General features: G+C 46.6%; 1 protein-coding gene across 1 annotated transcript in view; it reads left to right on the plus strand.

Moving 5' to 3' along the window:
* Positions 1 to 22,200, plus strand: part of PDE6A (phosphodiesterase 6A) — a 52,242-nt gene extending 30,042 nt beyond the window's left edge. Inside the window, exons 12-21 of the mRNA XM_026010631.2 lie at positions 54 to 161; positions 1,782 to 1,891; positions 3,343 to 3,430; positions 3,607 to 3,707; positions 4,118 to 4,225; positions 16,036 to 16,099; positions 16,389 to 16,463; positions 18,004 to 18,087; positions 19,588 to 19,735; positions 21,641 to 22,200. Coding sequence (XP_025866416.2) covers positions 54 to 161; positions 1,782 to 1,891; positions 3,343 to 3,430; positions 3,607 to 3,707; positions 4,118 to 4,225; positions 16,036 to 16,099; positions 16,389 to 16,463; positions 18,004 to 18,087; positions 19,588 to 19,735; positions 21,641 to 21,720 — 966 coding nt within the window. The 3' untranslated portion in view covers positions 21,721 to 22,200. The remainder of the gene's footprint in view (positions 1 to 53; positions 162 to 1,781; positions 1,892 to 3,342; positions 3,431 to 3,606; positions 3,708 to 4,117; positions 4,226 to 16,035; positions 16,100 to 16,388; positions 16,464 to 18,003; positions 18,088 to 19,587; positions 19,736 to 21,640) is intronic.
* Positions 22,201 to 24,061: the final 1,861 nt, after the last annotated feature.

The raw sequence follows: 24,061 nt of genomic DNA on the forward strand, positions 1-24,061 counted from the left end.
GGGCCTCGCCGGACACAAGGCCCCAGGCCTCACTCCCCTGCCTGTGTTCGCAGGCCCTGGTGCGCTTCATGTACTCGCTGAGCAAGGGCTACCGCAGGATCACCTACCACAACTGGCGGCACGGCTTCAACGTGGGGCAGACCATGTTCTCCTTGCTGGTGGTATGGCGGGAGCGCGGGGGGCTGGGGCTCCTGCCACACCACACGGCCTCTGCACCTCCTCCGGGCAGCAGCAGCTTTGAAGAACATGATGCAAGAGGAGTACATGCTTAGCATACATGGATCCCAAGCACAGAGAATTGTATACAATAAAAAGTGATAAAAGGCCACAGGCTACCCCCCACCCCAGTGCAGGTATTTAGATAACCATGGCACAACTCCTTCCAAGTTATCTTCTGGAAGCATCGAGACCTATTTTTACATACGCACACAGAGTTTATTTTGTTTATAACCTATTGAATAATAATATTCTAGAACATGCTTTCTTCGTTTGAAAAACTGTATCAGTCACATTCTTCGTTTCATTTTTTATTGTGGTAAAATACACATCACAGAAGACTTATCATTTTAACCGTTCTTAGGTGTACAGTTCAGTCGATGGTATTAAGGACATTCCCAGTGTTATGCAGCCATCTCTACTATCCTCCCCTGGAACGTTCTCATCTTTCCAAACAGAAACTCTGTCCCCATTAAACAACGATTCCCCACTTCCCTCTCCCCAGCCCTGGGGACCACTCTTCCCTTTTTGTCTCTATGAATTTGACTATCGTAAGGACCTGATATAAGTAGTCTCCTACGGGATTAGCCTTCTGTGTCTGATTTATTTCACTCAATGTGATAGTTTTCAAGGCTTACCCATGGTATCATTTTATGGCCACATAGTATTTGGTATTGTTCGAATACACCATAATTTCTTTACCCAGCCCCCTATTATTATTAGACACAGGGGTTGTTGTTGATCTTTCACTGTTAGGAACACTACCATGATGTCCTTGGGTGGACATACCTATGTGTATTTGTGTCAGTCTTTTCAGCTCCGAGGGTTCAGAGATTCATATTTCTTTAAAAATGTTTCCTATCCAGATCATGATGCAAATCTCTGGCCTTGTCCAGTGCGCCTCATCCTCATTTCTTCCCCCATGTCTGGAATGGTTGGGTGGGATAGGCACTAGGACATCAAGGCAGGAATATTGGCCAGGCCACCACAGAAGACGACAGTGACAGCACTGAGACTTGATTTCTTTGAGTCACAGAGTCAGCATCACCTCTTCAGAGCTCTTCCCCACCCTGTTCTCTAACACTCAGCATAAACAAGAAGTATTTGAAGGAGACTTAGGGAAAGATTCTTCTGGGCTGTGCTTAAACCAATAGACCAGTTTGGAGAGATTGCTTTGCCACTCTGGGCATATTCAAAAACCCTCCAGATCCTAAAACCTGGCAGCTGCAATTTCTCAACAGTCATTTAGTCCAGTGCCTACTACCTCCAGGGTGCAGACTGGGATACTGAGGCCCAGAGGGAGACGGGACCAGTTACTGTCACTCAGGAGTAAGGTGACCAACCATCTCCATTTGCCTGGAACTGTTCCAGTTCTAGTACGGAAAATCCCATATCCCTGAAAAACCCCAAGTCTCAGGCAAACATCTGGCCATGCTATTTATTGTGCCAGGGATAGAGCCAAGGTCAGACCTGTGTTTCCAAGCACCAGGCCCTCCCCCTCACACCTGTTCTGCTTCCAACCCCTGCAAGAAAGGAGTGAGTGACACCTCTGATTGCTCTTCCAGACCGGAAAGCTGAAGCGATACTTCACAGACCTAGAGGCCTTGGCCATGGTCACCGCTGCCTTCTGCCATGACATTGACCACAGAGGCACCAATAACCTCTACCAGATGAAGTGAGTCAGCCCTCATGGTCCCCTCTCTCTACCTCCTGCTCCCATGATTCATTACCCAGATGAATAGCTTCCTACTTCCTCCTGCTCTGTGGCTCTTAGTAAACTCCTGTGATAGACAGAATAATGACTTCCAAATATATCCATGCCCCCATGCCTGGGGACTGGGAATATGTTGCCTTCTATTGAAAGGGACTTTGCAGATGTGATTAAAGATCTTGAAATATACAGATTATCCTGGATTATCCAAGTGGTCCCCATGTAGTTAGAAAGGTCCTTATAAGAGGGAGATGAGAGGTCAGAGACAAGAGAGGATGCTATACCATTGGGTTTGAAGATGAAGGATGGGCCACAAGCCAAGGAATATAGGTGGCCTCTAGAAGCTAAGAGCAAAGGGAACGGATTGTCCCTTAGTGCCTCCAGAAGGAAAGCAGCTCTGTGGACCCATTTTAGACTCTGAACCCCAGAGCTATAAGATAATAAATCTTTACTACTTTAAGCCATTAACTTTGTGGTAATTTGCTATAGCAGCAATATATGGAGTGGGGTCCCTCCCACTCTCCCTTTCTACCTGCTGAATGAAATTAAGCCAAATGTTAGTAACTGATACTGGCTCATTCATTCACCTCATATTTGTAATGTTTTCTATAAGTGTTGTAGGCCCTATGCTAGGCAAAGGAGGTACCATGGTAGCAAAACAGACACAGTCCCTGTCCTCACATAGCTTATATTCCAGACAGCCTCTGAAACATGGTCCTTGAATTTAGTGGACCTTATGACCACATTGTAGGCTGGGTAGAGCAGGGACTAGTGTTACATTATGGAGGAAGAAACTAAGGCTCTGCCCAGGGCCCACAGTCTATAGGTCATAAACAAGCCCTAGTACCTGCTGCTGAGGCTAGAGGTCATGCTTATCTTGTGGGAAGCTAAGTATTGAGCTCAGTGCTTGGCACATAGTAAGCATTCCACAATATTTATTGAATAAGGACATGAATAAACACATGGCTTGTGGGAATTCAGCGGCTTCTCCTGAGATTCAAATATCATATCTAGGGCTTGGTCTTTAAAGTATGGCCCAGGGCCAATGTCCAATGGATGACTACGGGGAACCCATAAATCTCTAAAATTGCATGTGGCATTGTGTGTGTTTGTGCCTTTTGGGTACACACTATTCAACAGCCTCTCTAAGGAGTCCATGAGCCTAGAGAGGCTCGGAATCAGCTATGGAGAAAATTAAAGCCTGAGAATCAAGAGGCCTGACATCTAGTCTTATTTCCCACTCTCACCATGTGACAAACTCCTTATTTCTGGCCTTCAGCCTTTCTGCCTACAGAACTAGAAGGGGGCAGGACTGGGTGAGGATGATATTTTTAACTTCTATCTTGGTCATTCCATGCCGACTCGTGTGTGTGTGTGTGTGTGTGTGTGTATGTGTGTGTGTGTTTCCCACTCAGGTCCCAGAACCCACTGGCCAAGCTCCATGGGTCCTCCATCTTGGAAAGACACCACTTGGAGTTCGGCAAAACGTTGCTGCGAGATGAGGTAGGATGGGTGGGGGCTTCTCACAAGAAGCTTGAGTGTGGCCCCACAGGGCTCTTCCCATTGGCCCGGGCAGCCTCTCCCATCATGATGACCTATCATCAGAGGTCATCATCAGTAGCTGTATGGCTATCCTACCAGCATCACTTCTCACATCTCTTCTACGGTTTTCTCTTTAGAGCCTGAATATCTTTCAAAACCTCAATCGCAGGCAGCACGAGCACGCCATCCACATGATGGATATAGCAATCATTGCCACAGACCTCGCCCTGTATTTCAAGTTGGTATTTCTTTTCATTTTAAGAACAAGAATAACAATAACAATGACTGTAATAATAACAAACGCCATAGATCCAATTGATTTAATATGTTCTGTGTGCCGGGCACAACACTTGTGCCACAGAACAGTAACTCTCAGTAAGATCCTGGAAGTTAGATAGTCTCACCCCCATTGTATCCATGAGACGCTGGAATGCAGGGGAAGAGATTTGCTCAGTAATAGCAGGTAACACAGTGGTGACAGAGTCTGGGTTAGAACCTAGGTCTTCACGCCCAGGCATTGGTTCTTTCCACCTTGTTTTGTTAATTATGTTGTTTTCAGAAACCTCTGTCTGAAACAGGCAAAGTTAGAAGCTCGGGTGTTGCCTTACTCTAAGATGAGCTTCTTTAATAACCTGGTATGTTTTGCAGGAAGAGGACAATGTTCCAAAAGATCGTGGATCAGTCTAAAACATATGAAACTCAACAGGAGTGGACACAGTACATGATGCTGGAGCAGACACGGAAGGAAATTGTTATGTGAGTAAGACAGGGCTTTAACCCTGATTTTCCTAAGCCCAGGGTCCTGAGGTGAGATGCTGCACTGATAGGCCTTGGTGCCCTCAAGAGAGCTCTGGGACACTTGCCATTTTGGAGGCCTCCAATATCTGAAAACAATAAAGTTATGCCCAAATGGAGTTGCAGAAATTATGGTATATGTTTAATTTTGAATTTAACACTAAAATACAAGATAATATATTACTGTTTTATTTCTCTGTAACGAAAAGGAGAATACTTGAAGTGTTGCTATCATAAGATTCAGAATTTTGGTGGTAAAGTAATATAACTTTAAACGTGTTGATAAAACACAAAGCATTATGCCAATTATGATTTGAATGATATCTGTGTATCACTCAAAATATGTAGGCTTAATTTTTTTAGCATACCTTTATATATGGCAATGTCCTACTATATAGCTCTTCTAGTCACAAATCAGGTGCATGATTTATATTAAATTTATAGTCCCTTGTTGGCATGAGGCCTGATAATGGGAGTCACACTGGGGTTTTAAAAATGATTTTATTTATTTATTTGACAGAGAGAGAGAGAGCACAAGCAGGGAGAGTTGGAGAGGGAGAAGCAGGCTCCTTGCTGAGCAGGGAGCCCAACATGGGGCTGGATTCCCAGGCCCATGACCTGAGCCAAAGACCTGAGCCAAAGGCAGACACTTTATCAACTGAGCTACCCAGGCGCCTCCCTGTTTCAGTTTTTAATGACTATCTTCTTTTGGTTCCCTCATGCGCCCCGTGATTCACCTCAAATGATGATGGGGTGAGAAGTGTAAATCTGAGGCCTTTTGTGACTATATGGCCCAAGCCAAATGGTCCCCTGGCTCCCCTGTGATGAGTCCTAGGTATTGATGGTAAGGGAAGATAAAGCTTGACCCAGTTCCCAAGGAAGTTATCAGGTTTTATCTCCAGATGCTTCTGTGGAGATGAGGCTTGATTAAATCACAAATGTTGCGAGTTCCTGCAACAGAGAAGGGGTGGCTGCTGGGATGGGCTCAGGGGAGAGGGACCAATGGCAGCCTGTCCTTCCCTGGGCCTTGCAGTTGTCCAGCCAGGCAGATCCCCTGATCTTGAGGAGCTGTGTGACCTGTCCCCACTGAATACAGGGGCACGCTGAGGCTGTGGCTGCTCCCAGCTAGCTGCCTGATTTCAAACTGTGCAGCAGAAAAATTGATCAAGAAGGAAGCACATCTTATTCTTAGATAGAGGCACTTAATATTAAATGTTGTCTATTCTCCCTAATTAATTATTCATTTAAGGTGATTCCAAGGAAAATATTGACATTCTTTTTGGGATCATCAGGAAGCAATGCTAAAATTCTTATAAGAAATAAGTAAGCAAGAAGAGTCAGAAAATCCTGAAATACAAGAGTAATGACAGGAAAAAACAGAACTAAAGGCAGTTCAGTCCTAGACATTAGTAGGACAGGTCAGTGGGGCAGACTGGAAAGACTATGCCTGTGTTAAGAGTGGATATATTTTTTTTAAGATTTTATTTATTTATTCATGATAGACATAGAGAGAGTGAGAGAGCGAGAGAGCGAGCGAGAGAGAGGCAGAGACACAGGCAGAGGGAGAAGCAGGCTCCATGCAGGGAGCCTGACGCGGGACTCGATCCCGGGACTCCAGGATCACAGCTTGGGCCAAAGGTAGGCACTAAACCACTGAGCTACCCAGGGATCCCCCAAGAATGGATTTTATAAGTGCCTGGCTGATTCAGTCAGAACAGCATGAGACTCTTGATCTCAGGGTTGTGTGTTTGAGCCCCACATGGGGTGTAGAGATTACCTAAATAAATAAAACTTTTAAAAAGTGGATTGTATAGCAGTGAAGAGGGGAATAAGTTCATAAATGATGTTGGGATGGTAAGGTAGTCTAGTGGGTTTTTTTTTTTTCTCCATTTCTTGGTGGACCCAAACTGGGTGTTCTATAGATTAACTCAATTCTGACATTGTCTAAATGGAGGTAGCATTCATTAGAACCCACAGGTTAAGGGCTAGTCCCACAAGACCACTGCAGACATCAACTGCAAGTCAAGGTTACCACTTCTGCTTCTGACCCCCTGGCTACAAATTGGAAGTTCCCGTGACCCCATCCTTTGGTTTCTATTCATTTGCTAGAGCAACTCATAGAACTCAGAGAAACATTTATTTACTAATATTTACCAGTTGATTATAGAGGATAGTAATTATAAAGGATGCAGAAGAATAGCCAGATGAAGAGATACATAGAGTGAGGTTCAGAAGGGGATGGCTGGCACAAGAGCTTCCGTCCCTATGGTACTGGGGTGCTCCACCCTTCTTGCAAGTGGACACTTCATCAACCTGGAAGCTCATCAAATTGCCACTGTTTGAGTTTTACAGAGCTCAATCTGCAGGCCCCCTCCTTTCACAGAGGTTGATAGGTGGAGCTGAAAGTTCCTCTATTTGCTTGGACTTTCTGGTGTCCAGTCCCACCTTGAGCCTATTTAGGGACCTCGCACTAAGTCATGGTCATTAACATAAACCCATAGTGGGCTTTCCATGAAGGGCATTCCTATCACTCAGGAGACTCCAAGGGTTTGAGAAGCTTTGTTCCAGGAACCAAAAACAAAGACCAATTATATTTTGCATTAGACTGTAGGTGATCGCAAAGCTGGATCGCTATCTCACTCCTGTAACAAAATAAGTTCCAGATGAACCAAGGATTTTAATATGATGAGAAAACAAGCCAAAAAAAAAAAAAAAAAAAAAAAAAGGAAGAGAGGCAAAGGGGCATGGTAGAATTAAAAAGAATAATTTCAGAGTGAGCTTTTCTAAGTGTGACATAAAATTCAAAAGTCGTAAATAGATTGATAAATTTAACGACATAAAAATTAGGGATTTCTGCCCAACACATGTAAAAACACATAGCTGAAGTCAGAATGCAGGGGGGAAGCTGGGGCAATATATCCAACAGAACTTCTGGCAGAAAAAAGAGCCCATTTCCTTAGTAAATAAAGTGTTAATACAATTCAAGAAAAAGACTAATCCAATAGAAAAGTCGGCCAAACGTTCATTTCCCCCAGACATTTCCCAGAAAAGGAATTACAGAGGAAAATAAACATATGAAAACAGGATGGCCTTACTCAAAATCAGAGAAATGCAAAATAAAACTAGAACAAGATATGTTTTTGTTCTTCGTGTCAGCCAAGATGAGGACGTTTGCAGGCACACTGTGCTGCAGGCAATCCCGTCCATGGCCATGGGCAGGTAAATAGACGCAGCCTCTGTGGAGGGCCACTCCTGTCCAACTGTAACCGCCCACACCCTGACCCAGCAGGTCCCGGTGCAGGATTCCCCCCCCCGCCGGGTACTGTCCCCCTTGCATGCCAACTGTGTACACCTTTGAACACAACTCTTCAATGCAGCAGTATTCGTAATCATCAAAAAGATGAAAACACATATCCATGGATTGGAGAACGGGTTAACTACATGCCAGTATTTTCATACAACGGGATGTTATACAGACTCTACAGAGAATGATAGGATTTCCAAAATATAATGTTTAATTAAAAAAAAAAAAAAAGGCCACAGGCAGGACTTCAATCACTGCAAAAGCCAAGGTAGTTTTAATTGGAAGTCTTCAAACTGAGGTACACGTACCCTACCTCTCCTACTCCGACTCCCAGCCCAAAGCCTTCCAAGAAATACATGGGCATCGATGGCCTCAAGGGAGTCAGTGTTCTCTTTCTAAATGTTATCTTTCTGAGATAGCACACGAGTGAAGCATTGTCAGTTAGTTCCCTTACTCTTCTTCCTCCTTACAAAATAAAGTCAAACTCAGGCCTTCCCTGTCTCTGTCTCTGTCTCTCTCTCTCAGTCTCTCTCTCTCTATTTATAATGCAAAACAAGGCATTAGAGAAGGAGAATTCTGTTCTGAATTGTACAGTGGGGCAGCAGGAGCTAAGGCATCTTTTATTTAACAATATTACTTCCTTCAGAGAATGTACCACTGTCCAGGGATGTCCTGCTGATATCAGGGCAAAGGGGGCATCAAAATAAGTTCTGATGGCGGCAGCACTGATTTAATCTGTGCCACTTTCTATTATCTATCTATTTACCATTTATCTTCTATCAATCATCTATCATTATCTATCTATCTATCTATCTATCTATCTATCTATCAATCATCATGTATCTGTTCTACCTACATAACTAATCGATTTACCTACCTCTATCTTTCTTAGAACTGAAAAGAAAAAGTAAGATGGATGGCACTGGGATGCATTCTAACATGCTTATTTAAGTTGGCAAATAAAATCAGAATCTTTCTGACAAAAACATGTCTGATCTGCTTGCTCTAGTGGACAGTAACAGGCATTTCCAATGATATTATATAGCAAACATTTCTGTAGATGAAATGAGTCAAGTCTGCAGCTTCAAAGTTTTGATGAAAACAGTTAAAACTTGTTCTAGGATAAAAGCACTTTGTAAAAAAATATAACGCTGGAAAATATATTAAATTAATAATGTTTTAATTGATCTCACCCATTCTGAGTATCTTGGCTTAACCAGAATGCTGCAGAGAAAGTGTCAGGGGTGTAATTAATGGGAAAATCTTTATGGCATGCTTCCCAGAGATTGAGGAAGTGAGTGATTTCTAAGGTTTGCTTTAAACAAAATTGAAGGAGAACCTAATTGAATTGTCAGCTGATAGATCATTCAGACTAATGATCAGAGTATACTTTTTAACAGCTAATTTGGAAGAATTGAAAGAATTGAGTGACGTTGCTATAACAAAACTTCCATCCCCAAGGCTTCTAATTACTTGCATCTATAAAAAGAAGAGTCAGATTTTTAAATGGATGAATGGCTGATGGTTGGCATGAAACTGCTATGCCATTTAGATTTCTATGTATGTGAAGAATGATGTAAAATTTCATTTTAAAAATGCCAGTATCGATTGGATGCCTGGGTGGCTCAGTTGATTAAACATTGCCTTTGGCTCAGCTCATGATCCCAGGGTCCTGGGATCAAGTCCCGCATTGGGGTTCCCTGCTCAGCGGGGAGTCTGCTTTTCCCTCTACTCCTCCCCGCGGCTTGTGCGCGTTCTCTCTCTCTCTCTCTCTGTCAAATAAATAAAATAAAAATAAAAAAATCTTTAAATAATAAATAAAATAAAATGCCAATATTTACAATATGCTTTGCATGAGCTCCTTTGCAAATATTTAAGCTTATGATGAAATTGTCAAGATGTCAACTTAAAAACACATAAAAGAGTAAGTGTTTCTCATCTGAAAACCTGTAAAGCAGAGTTTCTCAACCTCAAGGTTAGTGTTAATGCTGTTGACATCTGGGGACAACTCTATGTTGTGGAGAGCTGTCCTGTGCATTGTAGGATGTTTAACAGCATCTCTGGTCTCTCCCTACAAGATGTCAGTAGCAGCCTCCTCTTTAGCTGTGACAATCAAAAATATCTCTGGGGGGGGAGGGGAAATATTGCCAAATATCCCCTGGGGGCAAAAGATAGTCCCTGAATGAACACCACTGCCATCAAGCAGTCTTGAGATCCATCGGTGACATAAAATTAGAGCTTCCCGCGTGGCTCCTCCTGTTACACAATGAAGGGCTTCCACACCAGACAGCCTGGGTTCAAGTCCCAGCTCTCTCTCACTTACCGCTTGGTGTGACCTTGAGCAGGTTATTTCCCTCTCTGTGCCTCGGTTTTCTTATCTGCTCAAAGAACATGAAGGATCCTACCTCCTAACTCTACCTGATGGATTATCGTGGGGGCTGAGCAGGATTCTTCATAGTATGTAGTGGTGTTGGGAGCTTCCTGGGCTTTCATAAGATGTATGTGTTAGGTCTTTGTACAGTCCCCAGACCCGGAGCTCTAAACCCTTTTGGAATGTTCTGAGCTGTAGGAGTGATAGGAGTGTCTTTTGTTCTAATGAGGTGACTCTGGAGGACTGCAGGATGGGGGCTGATCCCCAGGAAGACTATAAGCCATGACTAGAAGCTTGGCAGTTTCAGCCCCACCCCCAATCTCTGGGCAGAACAGAGTGGCTGGAAACTGAGTTGGTCACCAATGGCCAATGATTTAATCAATCATGCTTACATGATTTAAAAAAAAACCTCTGCAGAAACCTCTAAACAACAGAATGCGAAGGGCTGCCGGGTTGGGGAACACAAGGAGGTGCTGGGAGGGTGACATGTCCAAAGAGGGTGTAGAAACTTTGTATGCGCCCCACCTCCACCCCATACCTTCTCCCATACCTCTTGTCCATTGCCTATTCCTGAAGCATATCCTCTATAATAAACTGGTAAATGTTAGTAAAGAGTTCCCCTGAGTTGTGTGAGCTGTCCCTGCAAAATTTTGAATCCAAAGGTGGTGTTTGTGGGAATTCTTGACTTTGTGGCCACGTTGGGCAAAAGTGTGGGTAACCCAAGAACCTGATATTTGTGACTGCCCTCTGATGTGAGGGTTTTGCTTGTGGAGACTGAGCCCTTATACCCGTGGAGTCTGACAGGTGGTGTCAGAATTGAATCGCAGGACATGAAGTTGATGTCAGAATTGTTTGTTGTGAGGGAGAAAACACTTCCCCCCGCCTGCTGCCACCCCAGTGCTTCGATTAACTTGGAGGGCTCCTGTCAGTGAACCCCCTGTAGTCTAAGGTCACACCTAACCCCTTGACACATTCTAAACCCACTGATTTTCACTGGCTGCACAGCTAGTTTCTAGGTCACCCTACATTGTATATTTATATTGGGCTGAGGTGTGAAAGTAACTCTAGATTGAGGGTGTGACTGCCCATTCTTCCTGAAATCCCTCACGTCTCCACTTAATTTCCAGTTTCATTCCTCACAGTCTGACCAGACCATGAGTTGGAAGGGCTCTGGGACCCTCTAGCTCTGGGGTGTAAGGCCTGCCACCTGTTTTTGTACCTCTCATGAGCTAAAATGCCTATTACATTTTTAAATGTTTGTGGGGGGAGAATCAAAAGAGGAATATTTCCTGACAAATAAAAAGTCTAAGAAGTTTGAATTTCAGTACCCGTAAGTAACATTTTATTTTTATACACAGGGCCACATTATGACTTCGGGGGGTCCTAGGCACTTTGGTCTCTGTGGCTTCTTCCTCTATTAAAATAAATTTTTTTATTTTTTTTTAGTTTTTATTTATTTATGATAGTCACAGAGAGAGAGAGAGAGAGAGAGAGAGAGAGAGGCAGAGACATAGGTAGAGGGAGAAGCAGGCTCCATACACCGGGAGCCTGATGTGGGATTCGATCCCGGGTCTCCAGGATCGCGCCCTGGGCCAAAGGCAGGCACCAAACCGCTGCGCCACCCAGGGATCCCTAAAATAAATTTTTTTAAATGGTATTTTATGACTGTGCTGGTATAAAGACAAATATAATGTGGGCTGAATTCACTCTTACATCTTTGTCATTATTATATGATTGTTTTCTTCTGACCTGAAAAGAAATTAAAATTCAAACATTTTCATGGGCCCCTAAAAGTATCCTGGGCACTCTGCCTTTACTTGCCTCTGGCTGCTTTCACACCATGATGCCAGAGTTGAGTAGTTGAAATAGAACCCACGTGGTCTGCAGAACCGAAGCTATTTACCATCTGTCCCTTTATAGAGAAAGTTTTCCAGCTCCTGGTCTAGTGTTTTATAAACGAGAGACTGAGGACCAGAGAGACAATGTGACTTACCTGGCGTCACACATGCATTACGGGAGCATCAGTGACTGGAGTCACCCTCCCCCTCTCCTGCACGCCTCCAGCTTTCTCAGGCTTCTGTAGGCCTTCCCCCGCAGGCCGCACCCTCCAGGCCAGGTGCAATTCCAGAAGTGTCTGAATGCCAGGCTGGGTTGGCTGGGGTGCTTGCAGGGCCAGCCAGGGGGCAGGGAGAAGTGCCACTGAGCCGCACAGCCTCTCAGAAGAGACATTTGCCTTGAGGATGGGCCAGGTGAGCAGGAGTCCTGCTTGCTGCCAGCGGCCCAGCCCTGTGCACCTGGGCAACCCTGTTTAATGTGATGAAGGTGATGATAATGAAGATGAAGACAATGTGTGCACTCACAGGGCCGTCGTATGTGACAGTCACAGTGGCCCAGGAGACGGCATGTATTACATCAAACCTATGTGAAATTGCTGACTTTGGGTTGGTTTTGACCCACAAAGTCAGAATTTCGTGATCCAAGCTAATATGATGATCTCCTTTTACAAAGGAACAGAGGCTCAAAGTCACTAAGTCACTTGTCCTGGACACAGGAAGTAAGGAGAAGAGCAGACCTGAAGTTGCTCTGATTCCAAAGCCCTGCATGTCCTCCCACTCAGCTCCGTGCCCTCCTCCCCTGGATGCCCCTTGCTCACCCAGAATGGCTAAGGTTCACATGTCTCCACATCTAAAGTCTTCATGACTTGTGCTCTTGTCTGCCTGGTAACCCCATTGTCTTTTGCCCTCCCCCATCCTGACACCTCCCTCTTCCTGACTTTGCGTGTCTCATCTGTCCCCACGCCCTGTTGAGTTTACTCCTTCAATGCCTTGTTTATCTGGATACTTGTCCTGGTCCTGCAATGGCTTCCTGGCTGGACTCCCTGCTGGTGTTCCCGTCCCCTCCACACTAAAGCCACAGTGACCCTGGAAAACACAAATCTGATGGTTTCACCCTTCTGTTCCAACTCTTCTTCAGTGGCTTTTCCTGTTGTTCTTGGCAAGAAGACGTTCCCCCGCCATGGTCCAGGCTCTGTGGGCCTGCCTTTTTGTCTCTTGGGCCTCATCTTACCCCCTTTCCTGCTGCTTCTTGAGCTCCTCCCACCTTCTAGCTCTTTGAATGTGCCAGGCTTCCTTCTACCAGGGCCTTTGCAATAGATGTTGTCTCTGCCAGGATTGTGTCTCCCCATCCACTTCTTTATAAAATTTACAGCTACACTGCCTGCAGACATCAGCTCACAGGTCACTTCCAGGAGGGAGCTCTCCCTGACATTTCAGACCTATTCTCCTAGAATCGAATTCCTTTCCCTCAGAGCAGTTGTTTACATGCTTACACTCATCTGTGTGGTAAATATGTTACCCCCCCCCCCAATGTATGTGTAAGCTCTCTGAGAGCAGGAACGCTGATGAGTGCAGGGTAGATAGATGAAGGCTCCGCTCCCTACAGTCACCTCCTGGATGACCCTCTGCCCTATGGCAATCCTGGGCAACTCCACTGCATCTCTGCTTACTGTATCCTCTCTTGGAGAACTCCTATGCAGCCCTGTCATCTCTTGCATATCCCCTGAGCTACATATTTTTTTTTTCTCTTACACCTTGTACTTCTTTATGCCATCTCACTGAGCATATTGTGAAAACAGCTTTTTGCTCTCTGTTCTCTGAGTGACTGTGAGCTCTCTGTCAGCCTCTGTGAATGCCCGATAGCTAGCATAGCACCTTTGCCCCACAGCACTTAAGGAGGTGGTGCTGACATGAATGCAATGTCTTGTCTTTAGGGCATGAGGCTTTGGATTTGCTTTCCTGGCACCCTGAAGTCCTCACTTCCCTGCTCCCCCATTCCCAGGCACACAATCTCTGTCTATAAAACACCTGGGTGTGTTTCCCCTACAGTGGGAGTGATTTTCACATGAAATGTGAAAAAGAAAGTAAACATCCAGTGTTCTCCTAAAGCCACGCCTAGCTGTGGGCTGAAAACGTGGACACTGATGGGTAATAAGGAACCAGGGACTCTTGTGTGCACAGCCCGACATTCACTTGCTTAGTTTATTTGATGGTAACGTGTCTATGCCACTTGATATTAAGCATAGGGCACATGTTTTGAAGCTATTACATAGCTATAGTTGTTTCTTTTTTTTTAACATTTTTTTAAAAATTTTTATTTATTCAGAGAAAGAGAGAGACTGAGAGGCAGAGACACAGGCAGAGGGAGAAGCGGGCTCCATGCAGGGAGCCTGACGCGGGACTCGATCCTGGGTCTCCAGGATCAGACCCCGGGCTGCAGGCGGCGCTAAACCGCTGCGCCACCGGGGGTGCCTGCTATAGTTGTTTCAAAGGAAATGTATGCATTTCTGAAAGCTTAAAGAATCCTACGAATTTTTGAGGGTTTACTTAATGAAAGATCACCAAACCTGTTAGAATTTCCTGAATAACTCTTTATTGAAGTACAGTTGACACACAGTGTTACATTGGTTTCAGGTGTACAACATAGTGATTGGACAAGTCTGGAGGTTATGCATCACTCCCTACAAGTGTAGCTCCCATCTGCCACCACACGACACTGTGACAAGATTACTGACTGTATTCCCTAGGCTATGCCTTTCATCCTCTTGACTTATTCATCCCATAACTGGAAACCTGTCTCTCCCACTCCTCTTCCCCCATTTTGCCCAGCCCCCCAGCCCCCTCTCCTCTGGCAACTGCCCATTTGTTCCATGAGTTATTCTGAAGGCTTCCCAGACCAGCTGATATGAATTATGCCAGATACACCTGGTTAATTGTAAAATTGTCCAAATAGCAAGACCCCCGGCCTTCTCCAACTCTCCCATTTCCCCAGCCGCTGCCCACCTGCCTCACTGAGTTTCACCAAATCCCGCAGACCCCAGCAAGGTGGCCTGACCAGCAGACACTGCAGCAGGTCAGGCCCTCCTGTGCTCCTGCCTGAATCACTGCAGCAGTCCCCTCCTTCCTTCCCACCCTCTCCTTTCTGCTCCATCCTCCAGGTGCTGCCAACCTGCTGGCCTGCAGCACAGCTCTAAAGAGGTCATGACCAGGCCCTCAACCTTCAGTAGCTCTCCACGGCTTATCAGATACAGGTTCCATTTCCCAGCTTGGAATGTCATGTCCCCACCACATGCTCCTGCGTTCCCATCCTGGATGTGGATGCCACGGCACCCCCATCTCTGAAACACCTTCTCAGATTCCACCCTCCCCCCACCCCAGTTCTTTGTCCACGTCCCTTCTTGTCTGTCTTATATTGTACGGACCTAGGTAATAATACCTGTCTTACCTTCTTCCTGTTGTTGCAAAACTGCTTTCAGAGTTCATGTCTTAATCCCTTCTATTCCTAATTCTTCCTTCTACTTCTTAATGCAAGGCTTCCTAAAACGACTGACGGGGTACTTCTTATATGGTGCGTTTTCAATGGAGGCGATATCAGCCACCACCCCAGGCAAAAAGTAGTTCTTGGAGGAGAGGCAAAAAACCTTATGTATTACAGTGACCTGTGGCCCTCCAGACAGATATACAGCATGGCTATGGTCTTAAGATTTCCTGGTGGAGTGATTACAGAAAAAAATGTGCATAGAGGCTGTTTGACGTGGAAGGTGGAGGATGATGAGATAAAGCTTAAGAAACATTGGTCTCCACTAGACAAGAGAGCAAAAACTCCAGAGAGGTGCTGAGACTGAAATGAAATCGATGTTTCAAAGTGCCTAGAGCAGTGCGTGTCACCATAATAAAAACCCGATGTATGTTAATGATTATCACCAGTATTTATTGGGCACATACTATGTCCAGACCCTGTGCTATGATTTTTACACACATGATCTCACTTAAACTAGCACCTGTCTGATGAGGAAAGTACCTCTATTATTACAGATAAGGAAACTGAGGCTTACAGAGGTTGGTTTAATTGCCCCATGCCTAACTGCTGGTCATTGGCAGAGGCAGGATTTTAACCACTGACTTCAAAGCCTGCGCTCCAAAGGCAATGCAGCAGTGGCCTCCTCCTCGCAATGCGGTGCGGAGACAGGAGAGATGGTTGGAGTTAACCAGCGCTTGCGGCCTTAATTAGCTCCAGGCTGATGGATGTCCTTGTGTGCAGGGCCATGATGATGACCGCCTGTGATCTCTCAGCCATCACCAAGCCCTGGGAGGTGCAGAGTAAGGTATGGAGCCCTCCTGACCTGAGAGGAGGGGAGTCCTGGCATCATGACAGCAGCCAATGCGGCTCGGACTCCCAGCTCCAGAGGCAGCCCACCTTCGTCTCATCTGCCAAGACATGGAAACCACTTTAGTGCCTCTCCAGTGATGACAACAAAGGGGGTGGTGACGCAGTGGTGGGGTTTAAGTTTTCACTGAGCTGGAAACCCAGGAAGGGTGGGAACAGGGGTTGGAGGACCGGGGCTGGGGCTTGACTCTGGGGGGCATGTGTGTGTGGGGGTCTGCCTATTGCAGGTAGCTCTACTGGTTGCTGCCGAATTCTGGGAACAAGGTGACCTGGAGCGCACAGTGCTGCAGCAGAATCCCATTGTGAGTAGGGGGGGGGGGGGGATGTCAGCCTGATGTTGAGCTTGTGCGATCATGACCCCTGACATAGGTGCATGTGATCTTACCATAGAGACGATCTTTTCCTGTTGCACTGATTCTCAAAGTATCGTCCCCAGGCTACCATCAACCTCATTACTTGGGGACATATTAGAGATGCAAATTCACAGGCCCCACCCTAGACTTTCCTAAGCAGAAACTCTGGAGGTAGGCTCAGCAAATGTGTGCCCTCCTATATAATAAGCCCTCCTAAAGTTTGGGTACGTATCCTTGGCTCACTCAGCTAGGTAGAGGTTGACAAGAGAACACAAAAACAGATTTCCTCTCAGTTCCAACAGGCTAGGGGGCCACCTCTCCAGGCCCTGTACAGGGGAAGACCTTGGCAAGCTGAACACCCATCAACATTGAAGAAGCTTGGCTGGGAGAGTCAGTCGGCTCCCCACCCAAGCTGGGGAGCCCAGGAAGCGAGATTCACTAAGGTCCTGAGCCAGGGCAGGGCTAGGAAGCAGAGGTGGGATAAGAGGGAGAGACATCCTGGGGACAGAGCCACTGATGGAGATAGGGACTATAGGGACGGGTGAAGCCTGTGGCAGTGCCGAGGAGGCGGGGCCCCCTGTGTGGGGCTTGGGCAGGGGCTGAGAGGGACAGACAGTGAACGGTGTGCCAGTCTGAATGCAAGCATGCAGGGAGCATCCCAACTTGAGTAGCAGGGGGCCACGGATTGGGATCTCTTTTCTTTCTTTTCCACATTTTAACAGTAGAGGGACGAGTGAACAAACTCTAGAGACCCATCAGCCAGGTTCAACCACAATCCCTAGTGACGGGTCAGCCATTCTTGTTTTATCTATCCCTCCACCCCTAGGCATCTTCCTATCTTTTGGTTGAAGTATTTTAAAGAAAATTCCAGATGTTATCATTTTTTCCATAAATACTTCAGTTGTATGGGTCTCTAAAAGATAAGAAAAACACGAGGCATGTGTGCGTACCCCCTCCCAGTACCACTGTGATGCTCACAAAATTAGTAATTCTTTAAAATCATATAACCGTCAACCTCTGTTCATTTTCCCTCATCAAATGAGAGAAATAATTAGGGAGATATGCTCAAATCAGGATCCAGTCAAGCATCACTCACACTCCCTCTGGTTGTTAGGTCTCCTGAGCCTCTTTCAACACATATCAGTTTTCTGGTTGTTGTTGTTTTTAATATGCCATGTATTTTATTTGTTGAAGACTGTGGGTCTTCAACCCACAACTGTTGTGTAGTTTCCCACATTCTGGATTCAGTTGATGGCACCTACATGGTGTTATTTAATATGTTCCTTTATTTGCTGATTATTTCCAGCAAACCACTAGTCAGATCTGGAAACTTGAGGAGTTCAGGTTTAGTTGGGTGTTTTGTTTTGTTTTGTTTTTTTGTTTTGTTTTGTTTTGTTTAACAAGAATGGTTCATAGGTAGGGTGGGTCCCTTTTAATGCATCATGCCAGGAGGAGCCCAGTACAGCTAACTCTTTCTCTGCCATGACAGCCCATGATGGACAGGAACAAGGCAGATGAACTCCCCAAGCTTCAAGTCGGCTTCATTGACTTTGTTTGCACCTTTGTCTACAAGGTAGGTGCTTTGCTTCCTCAGGCCCGATGAGATAGCTTTGAGAAACCGGAAATTCCCGAACACCATCAGGAATAATAAACCCTGACTAGTGACCAGTGGGTGATAGTTTACAAAGAGCTTCTCCTCTGCAAAGGCATTTGGTCCTCAGGACAAAACAATGGGGTCTTGAGTGACTATCTGCCTAGGCCAGAGCCTGGAGCTTCACACCCTCTAGTTGCTCAACACCATAGGGACAGATGACTAAGCATGGTTCCAGACAGGAAAGGGGGAGCTCTATCAGACACACACTCTCCTAACTTCCCTAGCTGGTGGAAATGTGATAGGTCAAGGTACCCAACTGTCAAAAGATAATGTGGAATTTCTTTGAGCTCTTGCTCAGAGAAAACCCACTGCTCCCAACTCCATGTGATTTGTGCTACCATCTGCCTCCCATTTGTTATTTTTATTTTGGTCATGTGTAACACGAGGAGGCAGAGGTCAGACGTGAGAAATGACAGGGCCAGCATCACAGGAGTCAGCCATGCACCAGGACTAGAGCCAGGGCACCTGATCCCTAGTCCGGGGCTCTTTCTGCTGTGCTAGGGACAAGTGCCTCTCCAAAATACTGTGGCTAATGGGGGTCCTCTGAGTAAACGTGATCCCCACTATCATCAGCAAGGTTATTAAACCAGGTAGGCGAGGCTGAGTGCCCTAAGTGCGCTCTCACAGCCCTGTGAGGTAGGTGTTACCCTGTGCTGACTTTATGGCTGGGGCTGAGTTCTGTAGGTCACACGGCTTGTGGCAGAGCTGGATCCAAACCCAGGCAGCTCAGAGCACCACCGGCTCTGGCTGGAACTAGGCAGCGGGCCCTGGATTTGCCCTTCTCACCGTGAGCTAATCTATCCCAGCAGCCTGCCTGCTGGATTTTCTCCCCTGCGAAAGTAGGAGGGGTGCATCCTGTTTTCCCACCTCCCAGGAGTTTCTGGGGATCAAAGGAGATGAAGCGCTTTATCAATTATGTGCTGTGCTCAAAGGCTATATTTTTATTCCTGGAGTTAAGAGACCTCAAGAATCCCCTTCATGAATCCCAGTCTCACTCAGCAAATGCTTCCCGGTATCTTTATGCCCCAGACACTGTGCTGAGCCGGGGCCACCCCAGTGAACAAGGCGCCCCTGTCCCTGCCCTCTCCAAGGTCACAGCCCCTGGGGGAGACCGGCAAAGGGAGTCCTTGCGATGGAGTGAGATGTGGAAAAGAGGCTTTGGGAGCTTCTAACTGGGGACTCTACTTACCCAGAGGGTTCAAAATGGTGCAAGGGCGAGGGGAGTGACTCAGGAGGGGTTCAGAAGCCAAGTGAAGGCCTCACTCCCTTCATCCTGAAGGCCAGGCTGCCACAGGAGGGTCAACACACAGGGACCACTGGGTGATGGGACGCCCACCGCCCCAAGCCGCTCACTGCTGTGTCTCCCTGGCCCCGGACCCTGGCGCGTGGCCCCTGCCCCAGAGGCTCGCTCTCTTCCAGGAATTCTCCCGTTTCCACGAGGAGATCACTCCCATGCTGGATGGGATCACCAACAACCGCAAGGAGTGGAAGGCGCTCGCCGATGAGTACGACACCAAGATGAAGGCCCTGGAGGAGGAGAAGCAGAAGCAGCAGGCAGCCAAGCAAGGTCTGTGGGCCGCGGGCAGGGGCGACACGCAGCCCGTCCCCACACATGACACTCACAGCGTGCCTGGCCTGGTCTCAGAGCCTCATGCGTGTGGTCCCATCCGGGCTTCCCTCATTCTGCATATGAGGGCCCTGAGGTCGCCGAGATGAAGCACCATGGCCAAGTGACACAGTCCGTGGCAAGGCTCGTTCCCAAGATTGAATCTCCCAGCCAGGACCCCCGACTGTCCCCCAACCAGTGTAGGCCGGATTCCAATTCCAAGGCTGTGCAGAGGGCCCTCCCCAGGGGCAAAGGAGAAAAGCTAGAATTGTTCTTTGAAGGAATTTGAGGGGTCGTATTTCTGGCCTTTCATTAGTTGTTTGAATGCCCTCTATACCATCGTGAGCCTTTGCTTGCACACTACCAGTGATGGAGCGCTCACTACCATACGTGACATCCTCATGCAGTACCACTATTAGAAAGCTCTTCTGTGACCTGCAATCCTCCTGGTTGAAATCTCCACCTAGTGGCCATAGTCCTGCCTCCAGGAATCAAATGGGATTTGCTTGCTCCAGCTCTTCCCAACTGACACACACTCTCCCTCCCTCAGGTCATTTCTTTGACTGGTTGAGTGAGTCCAGTTCTCTCATAGGACATGACTTGTGGTCCAGGCCTCACTCTCAGGGCCCTCCTCCGCACACCTGCCCCTCCGCCGTGCTCTTAACACGGACGCTGTCATGACTCTAGTGCCACCCAGGCCATCATCGGGTGATTCTAAACCGGTGGCTGCAAACGTGGAGCTACTGTTTACATTTTGCAAGTTATGCTTTTTGCACAGCTCCAGGAGGTGTCCTGTACATTACAGTCATCATAGGTTTGGGCTATCTTAGAGATTCATTTATTGTATTTTAAAGAGAGGGGGAAAGAGAGAGCATGAGCTGGGGGGAGAGGCCAAGGGAGAGGGAGTGAGAGATTCCCAAGCAGACTCAGCACTGAGCCTGACATGGGGCTTGAGCTCATGACTCTGAGATCACAACCTGAGCTGAAATCAAGAGTTGGAGGCTTAACCACCTGAGCCAACCAGGAACCCCCTTTATCATAGATTTGTATGGTTATTACAATTTTCCAGAAATGGCAATAAAGTGTCCTAAGGAAGATGCATCTTTTTCTAATTTGCAAATTATCTTTTGGGCTTGCGGCAGGTCTTGTAGCCTGCAGATATCTTTTGTTTGGCCTGTATTCTTTTAATGTGAATTTGCTGTCCATGTTTTAAAATTAGGATATTTCAGGGGCACCTGGGTGGCTCAGTCAGTTAAGCATCTACCTTTGGCTCAGGTCATGAGCCCAGGGTCCTGGGATCAAACCCAGCATCAGGCTCCCTGCTCAGTGGGGGGCCTGCTTCTCCCTCTCCCTCTCCCTCTGCCCTTTTCCCCCTCCCCGGCTTGTACACACACACATTCTCGCTCTCAAATAAATTTACCTTTAAGAAATAAAGTAAAATAAAATTGGGATATTTCAGATTTTTTTGAAAAATCGATATTTGCAGTATTTCTTTTTTAAAAGATCACTCTTTGGCCATACCAGTCTGCATTTCTGCAGAACAGTTAGCTGGAGCTGAGTGGCAACTGCCCCCTTTAGATAAGACAGAAGATCTCTCCAGTTTGCCACAGTCTCCACCACTCCCTGTTGCCTCCCAGAAGTACCAAGTGCCACTTGCCATTTATCATCATGATTGTGCTGCTCTTATTCTACTTCTCATTCTTGATTTCTCTGATTCTCCTTACACTTGGCTTGCCTTCTGCATGTATGATTATCTGTGAGCTTCAGAAAGCCCCTGAGTTTGCAACTTGGTCTAAACCTGGCCGAAGGGGAAGCGCATGGTAGTTTCCTCTCACCTAGTGGGTTCTCTTTCCTATCTGATTGCAGGGGCAGCAGGAGATCAGCCAGGGGGCAACCCCAGCCCAGCGGGGGGCGCACCTGCATCCAAGTCCTGCTGCATCCAGTAACGCTGCCTGGCATCAGCTGCACCGAATGGCACCACCCTTCCTGGAAAGAGACCACCCAAGCCAGCGGAAAACCAAAACCCTGCTTGTGAAGTAAAATAGTAATCGGATTTGAAAGCTGGGAGAGAATTTAGCTTACATTTCATCTAGTGGTTTTTGAACACTTTTTCAGTTTTGAATACTTTTTACTGAGCTAAAACCAACATTCTAGCTTTAATAGACATCAATTAAACATTTAATTAAGGCCAAGTTCATTTGCTTGCTTAGAATCATTTTCACTCTTATATTTCCATTTTATGTTTTCTTATAACAATTGTCAAGCATCCTCAAAAGTAGAGAATTGTTCAGTGAATCCTTCCCTCCTCATCACCCAGATTCCAATATCAAGGTTTTGCCCCATTTGCTTCATCCATTCTTTTACATTTCTTTTGCATTTTTTTTCTTAGCTGAAGTATTTTCTGTATTAAATTGGTGGTCTTTTTTCTTTTTTTTTTTTAAGTGTTTTTATTGATTGAAGTAACCTCTACACACAACATGGGGCTTGAACTCACAACCCCAAGATCAAGAGTCGCATGCTCTTCTCCAAAGGAACCAGCCAGGTGCCCTTTAGCTGATGTATGTACAAGCACATTCCAGACATATCATTTCACTGCTTCATGACACATCTTTAAAAACATCTGGGTGTTTTCTCATAGAACCACATCATTATCACATGCAGGCAATGAACACCATATCCAGTTGTGGTAGATGCGGTGATGAGCTGGAGAGACATTTCTTAAAGAGTAAAGGACCTGTGGTCCCTGCAGCACCCAGTGGTGTCCCACAGCCCTCAGAGATGACCTCAGCTGTGGGGAGACACTTTGCCCACAGCCATGCCCTTTCCTGGGATGTCCTACACACAATGACAGACCCATGCCAGGGGTTAAGGCCTGGCCACCTTGGCTCCCCGCACAAGACAACTCCAAAGGGCCCTTCTCACTCAAGGATTCCTCATGGGGTCACCACGGCTGTCACCGGAGCTCCATCACAGCTCAGCTTCTCCCTCTGCCCATTTCTACTGCCTTCCCTTCCCCAGGAGTTGGTCCCATGGGCATGCCTTAATAAACAGCCTGCAGACCAAGACTCCTGCAGAGGCTGCTTTCTGGGAGGCCAGCTGGGGATACCTGTCCATCGTGGTCTCACCCCCTATGTCGCCAAAGTGTCCTAATTAGTTGGTTTGCTTGAATCTGACCCAAAGGTCACACTTTAATTGCTATGTCTCTTAAGCCTCTTTCAATCTACAAAAGCGCTCCCTCCTCTTTTTCCTTTGCCAGTGATTTGTTGCAGAAACAGTGTCTGTTGCCCCATATTCTGGATTTACCCATTTGGCTCCTTGTGGTGGTGTCTTTCTCCTCTGTCCCTGGTGGCCGGTAGCTCTAGAACTTCTCTTCCTCCCAGAGAGACTGTCTTAAAGCAGATACTAATGTATTAGAGCATTTGCTTGGAGGAGGGGACCAGAGGGTTTCTCCAAACTATAAACCAGGATCTCCTCTAACCTTCCTTTTTACATAAATGAGGAAATTGAAGGCCCATAAGAGGACAAGCTGGGCCAAGTTCATGGCACAGTTCCCTGGCTGCCCTCAAGAATCAGATCCCTGAAGTCCCGGAGAACACAGCATACAGAGCACATGTCCCTATGACTTCCATAGCAGATCAATCCCAGCTCCTGACGCATGAGCCTGCCCAGGTTTGCAGGTCATGATGTCATTAGAGAGCTGGGTCTCGAACCCTCCTCTTTTAACTCTCAGGTTAGATTCTTCAGCCCTCCCCAAATTGACAATCTCAGAGCAGTAGTCTTTAAACAGAGACATGTCCCTAAGCACGCCACATGTAGTGGTTAAGTGGCAGGGTAAAGAGGAGAGGTATGTGTCACTCAGGAACATACAGATGCTGGTCCTGGCTCCATTCCTTGGGCAAGTTCCCCCTGCTTTCCCCAGCCCTCAGACTTCCCCATCTGTCAAATGAGAGTCACAATCCTCACCATGCCTCGCACGGCGCTGTGGTTAGCACCCATAAGACGGTGCATGAGGATAGCAGCTTATGTCGATTGTCTCCCATGACGTCCGAGGTACTGTTCACGATCTTAAATTTCATCTTCACAGCCCTATGAGGTAGAAACTATCACTAGTCTCGTTTATCACATGATGAGGAGACTCAGAGAGGGTAAGAAACCTGCCCTTGGACACCCAGCTGGTAAGTGGTGGAGTCAAGACTCAAAGCCAAACAGCCTGACACCAGGCTCCTGGCTTGTCACCATTTCCCCTGCACCATACTGCTTCTGAGAATCAGCTGTTTTAGAACGGAA

This window comes from Vulpes vulpes, chromosome 4, assembly GCF_048418805.1.
Source record: "Vulpes vulpes isolate BD-2025 chromosome 4, VulVul3, whole genome shotgun sequence".
NCBI lineage: Eukaryota > Metazoa > Chordata > Mammalia > Carnivora > Canidae > Vulpes > Vulpes vulpes.